The sequence below is a fragment of the Semicossyphus pulcher genome, unplaced genomic scaffold (genome assembly GCF_022749685.1).
Source record: "Semicossyphus pulcher isolate SPU_LCO1_2020_fin unplaced genomic scaffold, fSemPul1.0.p SCAF_20, whole genome shotgun sequence".
NCBI classification, from domain to species: Eukaryota; Metazoa; Chordata; class Actinopteri; order Labriformes; family Labridae; genus Semicossyphus; species Semicossyphus pulcher.
In genome coordinates, this window is record NW_027211694.1 from 1474403 (window position 1) to 1491749 (window position 17347).

The 17347-nt window shown below is 44.8% G+C and overlaps 1 protein-coding gene across 2 annotated transcripts in view; it reads right to left on the reverse strand.

The window, feature by feature from the left end:
* Positions 1 to 17347, reverse strand: part of grip1 (glutamate receptor interacting protein 1) — a 56375-nt gene that overhangs the window by 37227 nt on the left and 1801 nt on the right. Inside the window, exon 1 of one of the 2 annotated variants that reach the window (XM_069670960.1) lies at positions 938 to 1073. The exons of the other annotated variant lie outside the window; for it this stretch is intronic. Within the exon in view, the coding sequence (XP_069527061.1) occupies positions 938 to 1073 (136 nt within the window). Of the gene's footprint in view, positions 1 to 937; positions 1074 to 17347 lie in introns of those variants that run through there. 2 annotated transcript variants of the gene reach the window in all.

Sequence of the window (17347 nt, forward strand, 5' to 3'; positions counted from 1 at the left end):
GATAAGAGGAAAGGAAGCAAGGAAATAAAAAGGAGGATAAGAGGAATGGAAGCAAGGAGAAAAAAAAGGAGGATAAGAGGAAAGGAAGCATGGAGAAAAAAAAGGATGATAAGAGCAAAGGAAACAAGGAGAAAAAAAGGAGGATAAGAGGAAAGGAAGCACGGAAATAAAAAGGAGGATAAGAGGGAAGAAAAGGAAGCAAGGGGAAGAGAGGAGGATAAGAGGAAAGGAAGCAAGGAGATAAAAGGAGGATCAGAGGAAAGGTGAGGAAGAGAGACTTCGTTCAAACTCAACTGTATTGAAATAGAAACAAGACGAATAATGTTCAGAATATTCAATTTACAATAATATTTAACGTTCAATAACATCTTTATAATGTGTGTCATCTCCAAGATGACACCACAGACAGGCAGAATAAGTGTAACAAAAGATGCAGGTATGATGAGGTAAGCAAACATCAGACTGTTTTTGTTTACGTGTCCGACCACGTTTCATAATCCTGTACCTGCAGCTCCTCTCCTCCTCCGTCCCCCCTGAGGGTCCCGCCCCCCGGTTTGAGACCCCCTAATCCCCAACAACAATCAGAGCAGTGTGTGTCTCCACATTGTCAACATTCCTCTGCACCGTCAACACTTCCTGCCTTGTTATTACCCACAAACCACCTGGCCCTTTCCCTCGTCACCTGGATACCTGTGCGTGTGTGTGTGTGTGTGTGTGCTGTAACTGAGCAGCTCTTCACTAACGACCTTCATCAATAATACAAGACCTTACACACACACACACACACACACATCTTCATAATCTGTTGATAAGCTCCTCTCTCTCTCTTCCTTTATCTCTACCTCGCTCGCCCTTTCCAGCAAGACAATAAAACAAAGCCCTCTCTCTCTCTCTCTCTCTCTCTCTCTCCCATTGACTCTCTATGGGACTCACTCACTCAGTAGGTGTGTGTTGTACTTGCTGGTGTAGTAGTAAACGTCTTCGTAGCCTTCCTGGTAATCGTCATCCGCCCGGTACCTCCTCCCTCGCCTCCTCCTGCTCAGGAGGCGCAGCAGGGCCATGAACCGCTCCATCACTATCCTCCTCTTCCTCCACCTGCACCAGGTCCAAACTGGGCCGGGCCAAGCCGGGCCAGGCTAAGCTACGAGCTCACAGCGAGGCTAATAACACCGACAGAGCTAACGTTAGTCCACACGGAGAGAGAGAGAGAGAGACAGAGAGAGAGGGAGAGAGAGGGATCAGGTTTCCTCCTCGCTCGCCCGCTTCTGCACACACATACACACACCTCTGGATGTCACACTCACACACACACACACACTCTCACACACTCACATGCTCTTTGTATTCGCTGCTCTCTCTGCAGCCTCCCTCTCCTCCTCTGCTCTCCTCTCCTTTCGGCTGTTGGTGCATCTCGCCGGGCTCAGCCAATCACAGGGCTCGCAGCACACACACACACACACACACACACACACACACACACACACTTGCTAGCTGGCTGCTCTCGCCCTCTAACACACCACTCCTCCATCTCAGCACTCCATTGTGTGTGTGTGTGTGTGTGTGTGTGTGTGCGCAGTAAACGCGCACTTGAAGAGTCAGCAGAGCTTCGTTTCCTTCATCAGCTCCTCGCATCCTTTGTTACATCCTTTGCTATTTTTCCTTCTTTCCTTTGTTCCACTGCTTCCTTTTTTTCCTTCCTTCCATCCTTCCCTCTATCCATATTTTTCCATGTTTCCTTTCCTTTACTCCTCTCCTCCTCCTCAAACACACCTCATTGCAGTGAGGGGGGAAGGGACGCAGTGTGTGTGTGTGTGTGTGTGTGAATTCCAGAGTGTGGTCTGTAATTGAGCACTGGGAGGTAGGAGAGGAAGCAAGGAGAGGAGAGGAGAGGAGAGGAAGGAAGAGATAAAGGAGAAGGAGGATAACAGGAAAGGAGAGGAAGCAAAGAGAGGAGACAAGTTGAGATGACGGAAGGAGGAGACAGTAAGCGAGGACAGGAAACGAACGGTGAGGAAGGAAGAGATGAAGGGGGAGGAGAAGAAGAGGAGAGGAAAGGAAGCAAGGAGAAAATAGGAGGATAAGAGAGAAGGAAAGGAAGCAACGAGGAAAGAGGAAGATAAGAAGAAAGGAGAGGAAACGAGAGACAAGAGGAGGGGTGGAAGCAAGGAGAAAAGAGGAAAGGAGAGGAATCAAGGAGAAAGAGAAGAGACCAGAAGAAGAGGATGAAAGGAAAGAGGATCAGGAGGAAAAGAAAGAGGAAGATTAGAGGAGGAGACGAGGAAAGGATTGGAGACAAGAAGGAGTGAAAAAATAGGAGAGGAAACAAGGAGAGGAGAGGGAGCAAAAGGAGGAAAAGGGGAGAGAAGAGGAGAGGAGACCCAAAAGGAGGGAAGGAAAGGAAACTAGGAAAGCAGAAAAAGAAAGAGGACTAAGGGAGGGGAGGAAATGAGGATAAGAGAATAGAGGAAATTAAACTAGGAGAGATGAGGAGAGGAGAGGAAACTAGGAGAGAAGGAGCAAAGTAGGAAAGGTAAGTAGGTAAGGAAGAAAGTGGAGGAAGAGAGAAGGGAGAAAAAGATAAGAAGAGGGATGGAATGCTTTCCAATCAATTAAACTGCTTCCTGTCTTCCTCAGGTGTATACAGAAGCTATTCTCTGATTGGTCAGCTGGTATCATGTGACATTTAAAGGGACAGCAGCATCACTGTAACATTTATACTCCCAGAAACAACAGGAGCCCAGATAACAAACATACATCACACATCCTCTGACCTTTGACCTCCAAGAAAACAATGGTGACACAACAGGACGACTGAGAAGAACCCAATCACTAAACTGAGACTAAATCTAAAGCAGGAGCTAAAATTAACTCGTCTCCTGAGTCTCTCTCTCTCTCCAGCTGCTCGGGGACGAGCCTCAGGCTTCCCCACACCAGATGGGAAATATGATCCCTCCAGGTGTTCAGGGTCTACCTGAAGGGGCAGGAGGGAGCAGAGAGGGAGGGAATATGATACACTCTAAAGTGAAGGATGTTACAGTTTGATCTCGTGTTCACAGAAACAACAGAACAGGATTTGAGTCATTTAGAAGGAGCAGAATAAAACATGCAGAGTGATTAAATATGGATCTGGCTCACTGAAAACAGCTGCAGCCTACTGACCCTCATCTCTACGATCCACTGAAGGTCCTCCTGGATCAACATCGCCAACTTCATCAGGTTCAATTATAGACAAGAGGTACAGTTTAAGAAGGAGGAGCAGGAGGAGCAGGGGGAGCAGGAGGAGGAGGAGCAGGAGGAGACCAAGAAGAAGAAGGATGACATGAAGAAGAAGAAGAAGAAAAAGGACAAAGATGAGAAGAAGAAGAACAACAACAAGGAGGAGAAGGAGGAGAACAAGAAGGAGGAGGTGAAGAAGAAGTATTAGAGAGAGGAGGAGGAGAATAAGTATGAGAGGAAGGAGAAAGAGAAGAAGATAAAAGGTGGAGAAGGAGGAGGAGGAGAACAAGAAGAAGGAGGAGGAGGAGAAGAACAAGAAGAAGGAGAAGAAGGAGAAGAAGAAGAAGAAAAAGGACAAAGAGGAGAAGAACAACAACAACAAGAAGGAGGAGAAGATGAAGTACAAGGAGGAGGAGGAGAACAAGTAGGAGGAGAAGAAGGACAAGAAGAAGGAGGTGAAGAAGAAGTATTAGAGGGAGGAGGAGGAGAAGTATGAGAGGAAGAAGGAGGAGGAGAAGAAGGAGGAGGAGAAGAAGAAGAAGGAGAAGAAGGAGGAGGAGGTGAAGAATAAGTATGAGAGGAAGGAGGAGGAGGAGAACAACAACATGAAGGAGAAGAAGGAGGAGGAGGTGAAAAAGAAGTATTAGAGGGAGGAGGAGGAGAATAAGTGTTAGCGGAAGGAGGTGAAGAAGAAGTATTAGAGGGAGGAGGAGGAGAAGTATGAGAGGACGGAGGAGGAGGAGAAAAGGAAGAAGGAGAAGAAGGACGAGGAGAAGAAGAAGAAGGAGGTGAAGAATAAGTATGAGAGGAAGGAGGAGGAGGAAAATAACAACAAGAAGGAGAAGAAGGAGGAGGAGGTGAAGAAGAAGTATTAGAGGGAGGAGGAGGAGAGTAAGTGTTAGCAGAAGGAGGAGGAGAAGAAGTATGAGAGGACGGAGGAGGAGGAGGAGGAAAGGAACAAGGAGAAGAAGAAGAGGAAGCAGCCAACAAAGGAGCAAACGAAGCGTCTCTCCCTCTGAGAGGAGCCCTGAGAGCAGAGGAGTAATAAAGTGTGAACATGAGGAACAGACTGTTTAAATGAAATGAATGTGACACACATTAAAATCAGCTCCTCCTCAGCAGGAGCTTCAGGAGGCCAACAACCTGCTGACCAACATGTGGGCCTCACGGCGGGCCGGCTCAATAATGTGTCTCCAGATGGGCCCCGCGTGTGTCGGCCCATGTGGGCTGTTAATGAGTCCTCGGAGAGCGACCGGTCGGCCCCATGTGGTGCAATAATCTCCAGACCCCCAAAGACCCCCAGACCAGTCACGGAGGATAATGAGCAGAGTTTGGGTTCGTGATTGAGCACAAGTGGAGTCAGTAATCACCTCAGCTGATCTTATAAAACTCCAGTCGGACTTTTAATGATGTCGTCGGCTTTGGGAGTTAAAAACAAATTACAGCTTCAAAACGATGTCAAAGATCTTTAAAGGAATTTAGTCTGTAAGAGTAAATCCTGGCTGTAAACGGACAACAGCAACGGCTTCAGTTGTTTCACGTAAACAGTTATTAAGAGCGCCCTCTTGTGGCTGAAGGAAGGACTTTGTGCAACGCTTACAAAGGGTGAGAAGTCCACAGATGAACCTGTTTTCAACCAACAGTTAAAGCTTGATTTAGATTTGAGAAGATTGTTCCCTAAACTTGTTCATTAACAACATCTTCCTTTTTACAACCATGACGGGACCTTTCCGTAAAGCGGTCCACACTACAAGATACGATTCCCTCCTTCAGACTAAAGTAAGCACAGTCCTGATGTTCTGATGGTTCTGAATCTCTCTGGATGTTCCTGTGGTGTGAGGGATGTTAGGAGTGATTTTACTTCCCCCGATCTGCTCGGGAGAACGTCGTGGACGCACCGATTTCAAATTGTAATACGTATTTACTATCTTGATATCCTGCTGTGTGTTGGGAACCCCGAGGACAGCCGAGCACGCTCTCTGTGGATCGTCACGTGGAAACAAACGAGAGCCAGTTGGGATTTTTTTGTCATCCTCTGCGTCGTTTCTTATTTATGTAAAACGCACCGAGGCTGAGCCGCCTCTGAGCCGGCATCGGAGGTAGTAACAGAGGTGAAACGGCGTCTGTGGAAACAGCGGAGCCGGCAGGGCCGAACGGCACCGTGTGTGTATCTGAAGCACGTTAAGCCGTGCTCGCGTTTTGCTTCCGCCACGCCGGAACGCTGTAAAGACACACTCTGGGGCGGCTTGACAAAGGCTGCATGACGGCGAGCTTCGTGTGTAAAAAAGGCTGGAGAAAGTTAATAACCGCCTTCGTGATACCTGTTATGTCCACCTGGTGCTTCAGGCTCTGTTTAGCCAGCTTAAGCAAAGAGCCTGCGTAGGTTGAACTTGGTTCATAGTACAAAAAAGGTCCTTTACTTTCAGGGCATGTAAATTTAAAGATATTTCTCTTAGCTGAAAAACTTAAACTTCGTCTGCGTCTGTTAAAAATGTTTTAAATTTGAAATGTTGTCGTTTTAGACGCCACAGACAGAACAGTGTTAAATCAGAGGACTTTCTGCTTTGTTGTCTATGTGGGCTAATCTGTGCTTTCCCACATTGTTTACTGTATATTCTGCATTTCCTTTTTTCTTTCCTAATCCATTTATGTTTCCAAACCGAGGCTCGTTGGCAGCCCGACCAAAGAGCTCCCACTCGAGCGCGAGTTGGCGGCGGACCTGAGAAAGCGACCGTCTGTGGAGAGCAGACTGTGATCAGAACGTTTGAATCAGGCTCACAGGAGGACGAGTAACCCGGTTACTGTAAGTGTAAAGCTGAAACAGGGTCAGGCTGTTGCTCTATTAAAACTAAAAAGAGACGACCCTCGCCAGATTTTAAAATCAAAGCGTACATATGGCGAGTTCACACCCAACCCGGTACATTGGCTCGAGCTGGAGCTTCGGATCTACGGAAGCTGAGAGGACTCAAACTTAGATAAAGTTTAAACTCATTTAATTTATTGTTTCATGATCAGTTGAATAACTTCCCCTCCTTCCTGTGATCACTGATATGATCTGTCAGAGTCTGTCATGCAACAAGGCATCGTGGGAAACGAGAGCTGTCAGCACATGACAGGGGTCGGAGGTCAACACACGCACAGCAAGCATGGAGTGTCACTGTACACCCTGCAGACCAGCTGCCAATCACTGCGTCTCTGTCAGCTTTCAGAGGTCAAAGGTTGGAGTTCAAACAGATTTACTGTGTCAGTGTGTTTCCTGTCTGTTCTCACACAACCTCAGGTATGTTGGTGTGTGTGTGTTTAGTGTGTGTGTGTGTGTTGAGCCAGTTTACTGCCGGTGTCAGCAGCGTCTGTGGGACGTGAAACAGCTGTGTGTGTTTGAACAGGTGAAACTCTCTCGCACTTTTACTCGTGTTCACTCGTATTCCACAAATGTGTCGGGTAATGTTCCGCAGCGAGGCCCGGCGGCCAGTGTGAACAGGAGCTGTCAGAGTCACAGCACCATCGAGACTGATGAAGGTTACAACAGAACCGGTTCACGTGAAGACGACTCGGAGCCTATCGGTCTGTTGTTCTGTTGAAGAGTAAAATTAAAGCAGTGAGAGAGAGAGAGAGAGAGCGGGTTTTACAATCATTTGTCCCCACTGCAAGGAATCCAGATCAACATGTATTTATAACAACTAAGGTCTACACATATTGCTGCTAGTTCTAGTTTGGGTGAGCGAGCTTTAACTGCTCATATTAACAGTACGGAAGCCCTGAGCTGACATCCACACATTTTCTTTGCTACATTTTCCTGAGATAAAGAGTCCTCTCCGGTTGGTTTTCTCTTATTTATCTCGTTATCAATAGATAACAAAGCTGCTTTTCTGGTGATAACAGAACAGCAGGCTGGTGATGTCACAGAGCAGGACATGCTGCCATCGCCCACACTCATCAGGTAACTCAAGGCTGCACATTTCTGCTCTTCCTTCAGGTTGTGATCAGGTCCGTGTTTAGCTTTGCAGCGTTTGGATCCGTTTGCTGTCCAGACTGATCTGAAACGAGGCCATGCTATTGCTAGCTTCAGGTGTTAGCACGTTCTTCTCTTCTCTTTAGCTTGGACGTTCTTTTATTCTTGATTTTTGTTGGACCTGCGCTCATGTTCAAAGGTTCTGGCTCCTTCTGTGTTTATTTCTCCAGCTTCGTCTGTGTTTATCTTGTTGGCGTGGAGGAGCTCTCGGCTTAAGCGTCCACGCTGCTCGACCGAAGCCAAGTCGAGCCTGTTTCTATGATGATATGGCGCAGGGAAAGGGACAAAATTAAGACTAATGAGAGGCTGAAGGAGGGTATATCCTTGCTGAAGCCAGCTACTGATCTGGCCAATGATAAGCCAGCGCAGGTAACTGAGAGGCCGCCTATTCATTCGACCAGGACGGCAAGTCATGCGTCTAACAAAGCAACCCACTCGGCTACTGGCTAGGCTGGTCAATCGCTTCCGAGGCTGGCGACTAGCATGCTGAAGCTAATGCTGGCTAATGGCTAAAGGCTAATGGTGGGTTGTAGCTGGCTTCGGCAAGGATATAGCCTCCTTCCGCCTCTCAATAGTCTTAATTTTATCCTTTCCCCTGCACCATATGATGATACGAGCTGTGATCATGACGTTACGGTGGTGCAGCGTTGTAATCTCGAGATAACGAGATTAATAAATCGAGATGTCGAGAAACCAACCGAAAATTACTCGTTATGACAGGAAAACAGAATAAATAAAAAGTATGGATGCATGTCCGCTACGGGCTTCCGTAGTATCGAGCATTAACAACTTGTCATTTCTAAAAATAGAATGTTTTATACATTATATGATCAAAGTCCTGGTAGGAAATCCATTTTAAACGTTGAGCGGGTCGTGACAGAGGACACGTGTTCGAAATTTGCCTGGAAATATCACACATGCGGGCATCACTGACGGGTAACCGCTTGCAAATTAAGATATTTGCAGCCCATAATCCCAAATCTATAATATGTGTGGGTGTCAGGCGACCTGGAGATGATGTAGCTGCTCTCTGCTGTCGATTTAATAATCCAAGAAAACAAGAAACACCGGCGGACAAAGTGCTGGAGAAGTCTTTGAACCCTTTGTTGTGGTTCTGCATCATTCTGTCACCTCAGACTCTTATTAGCAGATTTAGCAGCAAATCCTGAGAGATTTGTGGTTCAAGGAGAGCAGAACCAAACCTCCCATTACTGCAAACCACCAGGCGCGCTGACACATTAAGGAGAAATGTTTTTACTCCTGAAGTGCCAATAAATGTGAGGGATTATCACATGATTCACCCATGAAGTCAGATTAGCTCCAGTGTTAGCTCAGGACAGTGAAGGAGGAGACGACTCTGCCTCCCCTCACCTGTCAGACGTCCCCGAGGGCTTCAAACGCCCCACGAGCACACTCCACCGACAGGACTGACAGCCGGGCAGATGGGCGAGTTACATCCACTGACACAGGCAGAAAGAGAGAGAGTAAAGAGAGAGTGTGTGCGTGTGTGTTGCTAAAAATGACAAGTGCAGGTTCATTTGCATATCGCTCTCAAGCCTCTGCAGCGCTCTAACACGATTGGACGCCTCGTTGGTATGTGTGTGTGTGTGTGTGTGTTTGAGTGTGTGTGTATAATCTAATTCTCCACACTCAACACACACACACACACCATCCAAACACACACACACGTAGAGTTTATCCTCTCTCTCCCTCTGCTGGTCGCTCAGAAGAACCGCAGCATCAACATTCAGAACTCTGTAGAGAAAACGACCAATTTTAGACGCTTCCAAAGGTCCGACTCCTGCTAAGTAAATTACCCATGATTCACTGGGGCAGAGGGGCAGACAGACAGTGATTGATAAAGCCTGAGGGTGAGCGAGACAGACAAGAGAGGGAGAGACCTAGAAACAAACTGAACAAAAGAGAGAGACAGGAGTGAATCTATGGTCTTAATGGACTGCTGAGTGACTGACCTTGATTCCTAATGGACACACACACACACACACACACACACACACACACACACACACACACACACACAGCATTGACTTCCATTCATTCCCTGAAGGCTCGGCTCAACCTGAACCCAAACCCGGAGAGAGAAAACAAACAAACAGCTGGACAACAGATGTCTGACAGAGGACACGAATGTTTCCTTTAAATAGACCAAAAGTCTGCTGGGGTTTGGTTTACGGCGAGTTGTTCGCCATAGAGCGATATAGGATTTCTTTCAGGATTAAAAACAGTCACGATTAGTCGATCGTCGAGAATTTTAATGATGGGATCATCATAAAACTCCTCACCACTTTAAAAAGCTCTTTAGCGCGATCATACCTGCAGCTATTTATTGATTTATTGATTAATAAGGAATTAATCATCCTTTATTTATACAGGGCTGCATTTTGATTTATGATGTTTGTCTTTCATTAACACGGATTCGTTCTGTTCGCAATGCAATAAAAACAACTTTCTTCACTGTCAGTAATATAAAGTGATATAAAACTGCAGCTGTTTATTTAATATAAATAAGAATCAATTACACAGGCTGTCCGCAGGGTTAGTTGTGTTTTTGGAATTTCTAAAACATTTTTATACTAAATAAAATGCAATTTAACACCTATTTTACATTTATTACATAAGAATGGTTAAAAACAGAATGAATTTCTAAGTTAATTAATTTATTGACATTGAAATACAGATGGGTGACACATTTAAGTAAATCCACAATCAAAGTGTATTAGTTTTTGGTTTGGGCCACAAATTTTAATTTAAATTCATTTTTAAAAATAAGAAATTTAGGCTAATAGTTGTAAAAAATGTTTTTTGTTTACAAGTCATCATGTGATATTCTTAGGCCCATTATCAGTAACTATACTGTGTATCATCATAAAATAAAATCAATTTATTAGCTAAATAAACAAAACCTGGATTTTAATCTGCAACAGAACAAAACATTTTTAAAATAGTAACAGCATAGTTGTAGATAAAAATCCCTCTCAATGTTTAGAATAAAAGATTTTCCTCTTGGAATTAAATCATAAAAGTCGAGGACTTTTATTTTGAAGCTCAGAACTGAAAAGAAGACAGGAAGTCAAAGTTATAAGGCCTTAAGTTTCCTCTCCACACCTCGCAGTTACCCCAATATTGAAACAGAACCCGTGTCCTTGAATCAGTTGGATTAAACACGAGTTGATTTTTTGCCAGTTTTCGATTTAAAATCAAATTTAAACTCGTTTTAAACCGACTGAAGAGCTTAGTGAGAGACGGGGGCTTTAAAGCCGACGATCCAGAAGTGATTGACAATAAAAGTTATTCTGACCACATCAGAGGACGTTTGCATAAAGCCCAAACGTCCTCCACGTCGTGTGCATGAATGTTAGAATAAAATCCACATTAACTCACTTCCTGTTTCCTCTTTTTTCAGACTCTGAATGTGAGAAACGGATTAAAACCGGACTTTGAGTCTTTTCTCAACCGAGGAAAAAGTGCAATTTAGTTCCCAACAGTCCGTCGACTCAACCTCAGACGGAGAAACAGTTATCTTTAGCATGCAGGCTGCACGCACACACACATACGCACGCACACACACACACACACACACACACACACACACACGCGCACACACACACACACACACGCACACACACACACACACACGTCTGAGAGCTTCTTAAGACTACAATGGATAAAAAAAGATCAGAAAACAAATGGAAATGCTCTCTTCCTCCCCGTCTTCTTCCTCCTCCTCTCCTCCTCTTCCTCCCCGTCTTCTTCCAACTCCTCCTCCTCCTCTTCTTCTCCTCCTCCTCTTCTTCCCCTCTTCTTCTTCTTCCTCTTCTTCCTCCTCCTCCTTCTCTTCTTCCTCTCCTTCTTCTCCTCCTCCTCCTCCTCCTCCTCTTCTTCTTCCTCTTCTTCTCCTCCTCCTCCTCCTCATTCTTCCTCTTCTTCTCTTCCTCCTCCTCATTCTTCCTCTTCTTCTCTTCCTCCTCCTCCTCATTCTTCCTCTTTTTCTCCTCCTCCTCCTCTCCTTCTTCTCCTTCTCCTCTTCTTCTTTTTCCTCCTCTTGCTCATACTCCTCCTTTTATTCTTCTTCCCCCTTCCTCTTCCTCCTCCTCTTCTTCTTCTTCCTCCTTTTCTTCTTCCTCCTCCTCCTCCTCCTCCTCCTCCTCCTCCTCCAACCTTCTTACATCCTCTTCTTCCTCTTACTACTCATTCTTCCTCTTTTTCTTCCTCCCTTCTTCTTCTTCCTCCTATTCCTGCTCATCCTATTCTTCCATCCTTCTTCTTCTTCCTTCTCTTCTCCTCCTGCCTCTTCCTCTCCTTCCTCTCCTTCCTCTCCCTGCAGGTTTCAGTGTCAGATCGACTGCTGGACTGTAACAGACACACTGAGACTTCATCATGTGTGTGCGCGTGTTATTGTGTGTGTGTGTGTGTGTGTGTGTGTGTGTGTGTGTGTGTGTGTGTGTGTGTGTGTGTGTGGTATATTAATAAGTGTTTAGTGGCAGTGTGTCCATGCTGGGCTTATCCAAGTAGAAAATGAGTGTATGTGTTCGATGCCAGCAGCTCGGCTGTCCACCTGGACACTGCCCAGGGCTGTGTGTGTTATAGTATGTGTGTGTGTGTGTGTGTGTGTGTGCGTGTGTGCGTGTGTGTGTGCGTGTGTGTGTGTGCGTGCGTGCGTACGTGTGCGTGTGCGTGTGTGCGTGTGTGTGTGCGTGTGTGCGTGTGTGTGAGTAACAGATGAAGGAAAAAGCAGATTCTGATCCTGAGTCTGTTTCCTGTTAAAGATTAAAGATATATTCTGTCTGGCTGGTTTTTGTTTTTTTCATCTCAGTGATGAAGACGTTTCATCATCAGCTTCATGTTCACACAGAAATCAGAAAACAGGCGAAAAAACACAAAGAAAACAACATTTTATCTTTAACACTGAAGAGAAGCAAATCAGAGTGTTCGGTAGCATCCCGCGCTGCACCACAAATATACACCTGCACACCTGCACACGCTAATTCTGGCAGGAAACGTGTCTATGTACAGACATGAAGCATGTTGTGCTGCATTCAGGCTCATGTTCACATTTAGCATCAAACCAAGACTTAACATCAGGTTCTTAACCTGCATGTGGTGCATCATGGGTAATGTCAGTGTGTCTGTGGGAGCTGGGTGGATAGGGTGTCTCTGTACAGCGTCTCTGTTCTGGATGTCTGACGTGACGCTGGAGGACGGGGAGCAGCTCGTTCTTCCTCTCGGCCTTCACACACTCATCATGCTGCACTTTGTTCCTTCAGCTGCTTCAACAAGTTAGCCGTGTTGCTTTGCGGCGCAGACGCAGGTTTCATGACCTCTCTGCTGATTATTGTTTCTTCTTCCCGTCACTTAAACCTGAAACACCTCCAAACAAGCGCTGACGAGCCGTTTCAGGGGACCAGCTCTTCGTCTTCTGTTCAGACGTTTGACTTTAGTTTCTCCGACCGTCTCTGTTGTTTACTCTTCCTCTCTGTAAGGTTGGCGCTCATCACATGACCTGCCAGCTCCCCCAAACGTGAAGCCCAAACCTCTCCATCGCCCCCTGGGGGAGGGGCTGTTAGTTCAGTGAGCGCTTGATTTGATCTGCAGCAGAGTTTTCTGCAGGTGGAGCGTTTCAAACCTCAGTCGTGTTTATTTAATCGTGGGAATCAGGATTAACCGTTGATCATTGTGCAGCCCTATTTAAAGACATGATCCACTCCTATAAGTACACATTACATGCAGCACTCGTACTTGTATCAGAGTATTTGTACACAGAAGAACTGCGAGTTGTACTTCAGTGAGACGTGTGAGGACAGCAGCACAGAAATGGACATGATGTCAGAGTTATAGTCATGTAATATTCAGGCGTCACACACTTTTGGACGTGTAGGACGGAACCACGAGAACGCACACACATTTAAATGGATAAAGGCAATGACAGACACACACACACACACACACACACACACACACACACACACAGTCAGCAGTTTGAGGGAGACAGAGAGAGAGAGAGAGAGAGGCTCTGTTAGAATGTGTCAGAGACGATAGGGATAATACATTAAGCTCGAAGTACACACAGACACACGCGCACACGCACACACACACACACACACACACACACACACACACAGTCAGGTCTGCTTCAGTAATCCTGAGGACAAAGATGAACAGAGTTCTGACATCAGCACCTCTTACAGGAGGGTGTGTGCGTGTTTCCGTGTGTGTGTGTGCGTCGAAGTCGAAAAGCTTAAAACGGTGGGATGATGTCATACTGCACACACACACACACACACACACACACACACACACACTGTAATCACAATCAAACACACTCTTAACAACCTGAACATCTTCATGTGCGTCATCATCGTTTAGAGTGGACTCGTTGCAGGTGTGTCCGTCAGCGTGTTTCACCTGTTGCTTGAGTTTAATCTCTTTCTGTGTCACCTGTGTCCAAACATCAGATTGACACACAGTCACAGAGAGTACAAGTGAGCGTCCTGCTTATATACACTTATAAAATCCAGGCGCAAAGATGGCCGACATGACAGCTCCCTCAAAGCTAAGGCAGAACTCTCCATCGCCCCCTGCTGGCTGGCTGCAGGATCACCCATCTTTAAACACTGATCTGAACACACCTTCAGACGAGCAGAGAAGTCGTGGTGCAGCAGACTTCTCTTCTCTCCACCGTCAACGCTCACACACACATGAGCTGCCAGCTCATCAAGATCTAATCTCCTCCACATTCACACGCTCACACGGCTGGCACCGTCTCAGGGAGAAATTTCTCGCCCAAGGACACTTTGACAGGAGCCGGGGATAAAACCGCCCGTGCTTTGATTAGAGGATGACCCACTCTACCTCCTGAGCCACAGCACACAAACAATGCTTCATTTTCAGTTGTTTTACAACCAAACAAACTAAATATCCTCCAGCTAACAGACGGAAGGATTAATCGTCTCATTTAGAGGAGAGCCGACAGACTGTATCCTCGTGAACCAGGCTGCAGTCGTCGCTCTCGCCCGGCCCCAGCCGTGAGTCATGTTTGTGAAGGACGCTCCTGTCGAGCAGCAGACAGCAGAGGTCTCTCTCTCTCTGTGGCCTGCAGGCAGACAGGTGCTGCTCCCTTCTGGACTCTCCAGGTGAGAGACGGGGGGGGTCGTGAACCTGCAGAGGCTGCAACATCCCGCCTGCAGAGTCTCTTCTAAAGACACGTTAACGCACCCACAAACAATCACAATTAGCTCTGATTAAAGCAATAAAATGAGCTGAACTGCAGCTAAAATGAGGCTAATTAACATCCGTGTAACGACTTCCTGTTCCGCTCCGTCTCTGCTGAAGTTTCTTTGTCTTTTCAGACATTTTGAGCGTCACCCCGCTGAGACAGAACGTGATATTCAGTAGTACAAATACACATGTTACTACAGCCGAACACTGTGTCTCATATGGTGCGTCTATCTATTATTCACCTGTTATCTATTTTTACCTCCCGCCCGTTCTCCTCTCGTGTTTCTGTCTTGTTCGGCTGCTTTTTACACCTTTTCTTCTTCTACTGGTTTAACATGTAGTTATTTTACTGTGGAGCGCTGAGGGTGACATTATTACGTCTCCGACAGGTTTACAACTCGACACTAACTCACCTCCTTTATGTGTTTTATATATCAGCCTCAGGACTGATGCTTAGAAACATTTAACATCCACAGAGTTATACCTGCACTCTGTGATCAGTGCTGTAAATTATGGTTGTATCCTGACGGATGCGGATTAATAATTCAACAGAAAATTAACCACCAACTATTTTTTATAGCTGATTTATGGCTTTAAGAGTTAAATCAAGCAGAAAAGGGAAACATTTGCTACCTGGAGCTCCTAAAAGGTTTGTTTTTCTGCATCCAATCTCTGAATCAGCTGCGTCTATAAACGATTTATCCTCAGAGTGACGGCGAACATTTCAGGTGTTCCAGTTTAGCCAGCGATAAGCGATAAACGTCTTCCTGCCCAGACGTCCTCCTCCGTGCGCTGCATTGTTTACAGTCCAGTCAGCAGCTCGAGAAGCGACCGTGTGTTCAGATCAAAGGTAAATTCTCCCTCCAGATGTGTCTGCTAAATAAACGCTGTCATCTCTCGGTTCGTCCCATCCCCCGGAGGAGCGCCCGTTCATCTGTCTGTGCTGAGTCTCAGTCTCACTGTAAACAGGAAGTTACACAGAGGCTGCACTCTGGCTTACTGCAGCAGGATGAAGCCCAAACAGAAACAGATTCTCTTGTGATCGACTTTAATTAACGGCTCTTCAGTTTGCTGAAAGAACAACATCATGATGCAGATTAGGAACAACATGAAGCTTTGTCAGGTCTGTCCTCAGGAGGAGAAGAACACTACTGTAACATGAGACGGAGGGCGGAGCCATCATTTATGATGCATTTAATGAAGTTGGGAAATCTAAACGCTGAACGGCTTTCGTGACACAGCATCCAGCAGATTTGTCTCAAGTTGAATTTGAGCAGAATGTTAGCTCTTGGCTGAACTTACTGCAGATATCTGTTTATATTTCAGATGTATAATCGAGCAAAACACCTGAATATTCAGGTCGTTATAAACTGAATATCACATTCGTAGAAGACTTATAAGAGTGAAAATAGCTTTTTCCAGGAGTCTGTTGGATATTTTGTTGACTAAAGTTTTGATCACAAACATTTTAATAGCGTTTTTCTTCACTTATATGAAACACAAACCTGAACCTGATGTTTTGTGTGTCGTGTTGTGAGTATTTGAAGGTTAATTATCACATTTGAAAGCTTCTAAATCTCCAAACTGCAGCTGCTGGAATAAGAAAGTCTTTCCAGGAAATATTTATGCATGAGTTCTCCATTAAGGAAAAACAAAACGAGAGCACATACAGTTTGTTATTTATGTGAATTAAAAGGCTACAAGCAACAACATCTCATTTACATTTTAAGCAGTGTGTGTCCTCTTTCTGTGGAGGCAGTTTGTGCCGTTCAAACTCTGCAAATGTGAGCTAAAAATGGTTTGTTGAATCTGACACCGAGTGTAAAAGGAGATTTACAGCTCAGAGTGGTTAAGGTGAGCAGCGACACGTCTGTTTGTGGTCTAATGTACATTTATCTCATTCTGTATTATGGTGTGTTCACTGACAGGTTTACAGATGTTAGAGTAAAATAAGAAAGAAAACAGGGTCATAAAGATAATTACGCCTCGTGAATCATCCAGATAATAATAAAACAAGAGATGTTACAGTAAAGGTCAAACAGCTGCAGGCGAATGCATCAGACCTCTTTTCGACTTAAGAACAACAATAAAATGGGACTAAAATAAAAGAAAACGCTGACGTGGTTTACAGAAATAAAACAACAAAGTAAATAACTATTTTTAAATATCTTGTTTTGTACAATGTTTCGTATAATATCCAAGAAAACCACCAAAGTTTTATTAACGCTTCAACAGACAAAAAACGATTAATAGATGAGCAAAATATTTGCCTATTAATTGTTGTTTAATCAACTTTAATTGTTTAAGCTGTAAAGGAATTGAAGTATTTATAAATCTGAATCATTTATACTGAAAATCTTTTTGTATTTTTGACTTGAAATGTAATTTTTAATGCTAAAGCCTCAAACTAGAGTTTTACTACATGTTCTTACAGCAAATACACACATGTACAACAGTGTTCTTCACCGCAAACGTCATATTACACCATATTAGGGCAGGATTAATGATTATCTAAATTATTTATAAATTCAAAGATTAATTTATTGATTATTTGTCTGTCAAATATCTGAGAACACTGATAAATGTCCATCACAGTTTCCCACAGCGTTCAGTGTTTTCTTGTCGTCTCGTTGTGTCTTATATCTATAATCCATATCTATAAAATGACATTAACAGAGAAAAGCAATTATTGGAGACGCTGGGACAAGAGGAATAAAGATCAATTATTAAAATGTTCTGATGATTTTGTGTCTTCAGGCTGATTAACGGCCTGATCGCTTCAGTTATGCTGTAAACAAACACAGCAACGATGTTTGTCTGTTGCTGCAATTAATAATAAATTAGTTTTCAAAGTTGTCATAAATGACTTCAATTAAATGTCTC